The 4660-nt window shown below is 34.2% G+C and overlaps 1 protein-coding gene across 1 annotated transcript; it reads right to left on the bottom strand.

Annotated features, from left to right (window-relative positions):
* Positions 1–1181: 1181 nt before the first annotated feature.
* Positions 1182–2245, bottom strand: LOC147283983 (Heavy metal transport/detoxification superfamily protein). The gene is made up of 2 exons (XM_086243666.1): positions 1781–2245; positions 1182–1660 (listed from the first exon to the last, which is right to left on the bottom strand). The coding sequence occupies exons 1-2, from the start codon at positions 1938–1940 to the stop codon at positions 1362–1364; spliced, it is 459 nt and encodes a 152-aa protein (XP_086099792.1). The 5' UTR covers positions 1941–2245; the 3' UTR covers positions 1182–1361.
* Between the last annotated feature and the right edge of the window lie 2415 nt (positions 2246–4660).

Genomic DNA, 4660 nt, shown 5'->3' with positions numbered 1-4660 from the left:
TGTCAATTTTGCCTCGGCTCTTTCTAGAATCAAATGGATTTAAATAATGTAACGTTGGTGCCAACTATTTTGAATACTTAGCGCCTATACATTTTACACACATTAGAGATAGTCTTCATGTTTGAACATAGCCTATAAAACAATTGTTGACCCATATTGTAATACCTTAAACTTTAAAAATAGCGGTAAGATAAGATAAAGGGAAATTCTATACATACCCAACTATTTTCTTTTTTTACCCAACTTCTCTGATCTGGGTTTTAATGGCAGAGAAAGAACCACATACGAGGGTACAAACCAAAAAATTTATCAGTACTAGCCTAGAGTTGGATTTTAATTTGACAAGCATGTCACTTTGAATTCCATGATTTCATTGTCACCGTATAAGATTTGAATGAACTCATCAAGCAACTTCAAATCTACACAGATCAGAGAGCCAGCAAAGTAAAATCTACACAGATCTTCAATGTCACTCAATGTAATTTGCAGTCGTGTCAAAGACATGTAGACAGATGGTCCACTTTGTTTGCCATGTATGGTAGTTTTGCTTATGAAATCACAACAACAATAAACAACCCCCAAGGCCCCAACTTAAAATAGAAGAACCCCTCCAATCAAAATACATATGACATTGGCAGCCAGCTTGCACTTAACTCGTTTAGTGTGAAGAATGAAGATATATACAGCTGTGGAATGTGGACAGGCCAAAGTCATCATAGGCACGAGAAGACACAGTAACATCATGGAGATGGACAATGAAATAAAGCTACAAACAACCCACACTAGTTTCACCAACTACCCAAAAGCACTATTCGACTACTTTTTAACTGTATGGGAATATAAAACAACATATATAATTGTCTTAATTTATTTTAATTACGGTTACTTCACGTTACTCAATATAATTAATTTAGTTACTCAATATAATTAATTTATAACGGTATCAATCTTATCTCTAGCATTTTAAATCTTACATCTGTGTATGAAATTCCAATTGATTTTAGATTGTGCATTCCAACTTTTTTTTTTTTTTTTAAGAAATGAATGTGTATTCCAATTTAAGTCCACCCATTATTTTTTTTATTTAACAGAGGAGAAGGGTAAGAATCAAATTCTTGTCTTTAACCGTGCACCCACTAATTTAAAAACCATATGAACCTTTGGAGGGTACGAAGGAAGTATGATCAAAATCACTAATTTCTCATCTTCTCATATATGAGGAAATCCCAAAACAAAAATACAATATTAGAAGAGAGAAAAAAAAAAGGGTCCTACATTGAAAATATTACAGAGGCTTGAAACTAGGATACTAATTAAAATAGGGTAAGTGAGAGACAGGCAAGATAGAACTTGTTTCTCTCCTACATGACAGAGCAGGCATTGGGGTTGTCATCACTGAACATGGTGGTGTAGGGGTCCTCATATCTTGTCACAGTGCCAGTGTTGGCAGTGTTCTCCACATTCCTGACATAACCAGGAGGTGCCCTCTTGTCATAAGCCTGAGCAATGTAAGGCTGAGCCACTAAGTTGTAAGGCACATAAGGCCATATCTCTGACCTTTTCCCTGTTGACTTGGCCTTCTTCAGCACCTTGTTTGGTTCAACATACCCTGTAACACTCACCTTCTGTTGCTTCCTATTTATCTCCACAGATTTAACACCTGCCCAACAAACAAAATATGTTCAGCTCAAAATTTTCAACCTTCAATGATATTAATTAGTGACACAACAAAGAAAAAAAAAAAAACTTATACAATATTAACAGAAAGGCAGCAACATACCACTTAAAGAAGAGAGGGCATTCTTGACCTTAAGCTCACAACCATCACAGTCCATCCTGACCTTCAGCTCTACAGTCTGTAATTGCTTCTTCTTTTTGTGTTTATGGCCACTACTGCCCATTAGATCAGACAAGTACTCCAAAGTGCCTCCAACTCCCATTTTCAACTTTTAAGGATTACCCAAGAAAAACAAAGTCTAAAAGAGCTCCTTAATCCTTATGAAGGATGAAGAAAAAGCTCTAAAACAAGCTCAGCCAAATAGAAATGACAGATGAATGGGGAACAGAAAAGATAGAGAGCTAGATTTGCCTTTGTTGAAATAATTGGTAAACAATTTATATAGAGATTGACATTAAAAGTTTGCTCTGTCTCTTAAGAAACTGCAAGGAACTTCCTGGTGAACAATGGATTCTTTCCTTGCCTTATAACTCACAAAGGGAAAGGCTTCTAAGGCTGCTCTCTGGACTTTCTTTTGCTTCCTATGACATCTTTCTTTTACACAGGCCTACTTCTTATATAGGCCTCCTTTTTTTTCTTTTTTTCTTTTTTCTTTTAATCAGATTCAAACAGAGAAAAGGTGCTGGCCCCCCCCAAACAGCAGTAAACAAAAACTGCAAGGACCCAGATATTTTTTGTTGGAGGTTGCATTGGATTTTAAAATATGACAGGATTCTTTTTTTTTTTGGCCATGGACTGGGTTCTTAAATTAGCTTCTTATTTCTTAATAGAGAAACCTCTCTATTCTTGAGGTGGAAGAAATAATACCAAGACTACAATTTTTGCATTGGTGCTCCCACATTGTCTACTATTTGCATATGCATTCAAAGGTCGAGGATATGTTGCCCTTCATAATTACGCACCTAATGATACATAGATACATTATCATACATGTATATATGTATATAGAAATGGGGTATAACAAGTTTACATTATCTTTTACATGCTAAATTGTTACGAAATAAGCTAACAATATATATATCAACTTTACATCATTTTTTCACATACATCTTACTTTGTACCTTATAAATCAACAAAGAAGTGGGGAATGAAAATTGAAGATTTCAAACTTATAAACTCTTGCAAACAAGATTCTGAAGTCTCTAATATCATGCACACAATCTCATTAGCTATTAGAAAATGTTGGTATAGATTTACTTTAAAATCTTGCATGTAATCAAGAGGTGGGTTGTGAAAGTTTTACTTGTTACTCAAAAAGAAAACTAACATAAAGATTAAGGTGATATGTAAAAGTAAATATCAAAAGAAGGATACATATAGACTAAATACCTCAACTTAGAGGGACTTATATGCAGGAAACAAACTAGAGCTATATACTAAGATAACGATTGAAAGCAATGTTTCATATGGAAAGCGACTTGCTAAAAGAAGAAACTGACATGGCCCACTGTTTATGTTCGTCGAAAGCATATAATTGCAATATTAAATTGATAATAGCAATTAAAAAATTAGTATGAAAGTGAAAGCAGCTTCCACGTTCGAAGTGAACAACACCATTACACCAAACACGAATTAAAGAAAGATCATAGGCGTGTGTGGGGACACGTGGCAAGGATCGAACGGTGGAGATGGTAATGTGTAGGGCAGGAGGAGCTGGCTGCCTCTAAATGTGGGCTTGTTTATTCGTTTACTCGTTTTTTTGCTGAAGATTCGTTTAGTCGTCTGCTGGGGTTGCTTGTGAGCTGTTTTTGGGTCTGGTTGGTCAGAAGGAGCGTAGCAAGGAGATAATGTTTGCTTAGCCACGCGTCTTCAATGCGTGTGGAAATCGCAAACGCAAAGTTCACAACAAAACTAGCAAAACTTTTTTTTCATTTTCTTTTTTTGGATAATGAAACTTACATTCAAGTGCAAGGAGAAGAGGAGAGAGCCAAGTCGGCTCTTCGTCAATCTAAAAAATTAAATCTAACTATAGAAAGAGCAAATTTTTCTAGACTATGTGCCACAAACTAGCAAAACTTTAGGTTATTGTTATTGGCATTATTGTTTGAGAACTATAATTTTTTAGGTCCTCCGATTATCGATTTGGTTGATTTTTTATAGGGACGACTATTAAGGATGAACCTAAAAAATGGATGGTTCCGATCATTGAATTTCTTGCTCTGTGGTGAGCAGGTGGTTAGGTGAACGGAAAATTCTCTGCTCTATGGTAAACAAGTGATCATTTCTGTATATATATATATATATATACAAGAATGCTCTAAAACTAACTAGTTAGTAAGTTAATACAAAGCTAACCACCATGTTGGACCCACCGCACAATGTAATTTCAAAATCCGAACTGTCTATTTTTTAGGCCCTACTTCAAAGATCATCCCTGTAAAAAATCTCCAAAATCGAAAATCATTTAGTCATTTGATTATAACAATAACTATTTATATATTCTATATCATACGGTCAGATTTAATGATCTAAAACTATAGTTTAATAAAAATTAAATGCACTCTCAAAATTAGCTTATGGTAAGATTTGTCCTCACCACATAAAGTGTTTGCATCACAGATTTTTTCCTTATATAGAAATTTTTTTGTGTCATAATAAGTGTATAAAAGTTATACGTACAATATTTATTTTAGCCTGCTAGAAATTAAGCATATGGAGTGCTAATAACATTTGCCAAAATTTTAACAATGACAGTATTTTCTTACAATAAAAAGGGAGGCATTCAGTGACATTCGGTGATATTGTATTTATCTCCAAAACGATGTCATTTTAGGGTTTTAGTATTTTAAGCTTAGGATTTAACATTTAGCATTTACTCATTTATTATTTAAGATTTATTTAAAAAATAAAGAAATAAAAGACTGAAAGATATTGTTTTAGACATAAACACAACTACACTGCCAAAAATATTATCAGCGAGTT

This window comes from Dryas octopetala, chromosome 5 (assembly GCF_963921425.1).
Source record: "Dryas octopetala chromosome 5, drDryOcto1.1, whole genome shotgun sequence".
NCBI classification, from domain to species: Eukaryota; Viridiplantae; Streptophyta; class Magnoliopsida; order Rosales; family Rosaceae; genus Dryas; species Dryas octopetala.
Note: the sequence above shows the minus strand (reverse complement) of the source record. Positions and strands in the feature narration are given on the sequence as shown.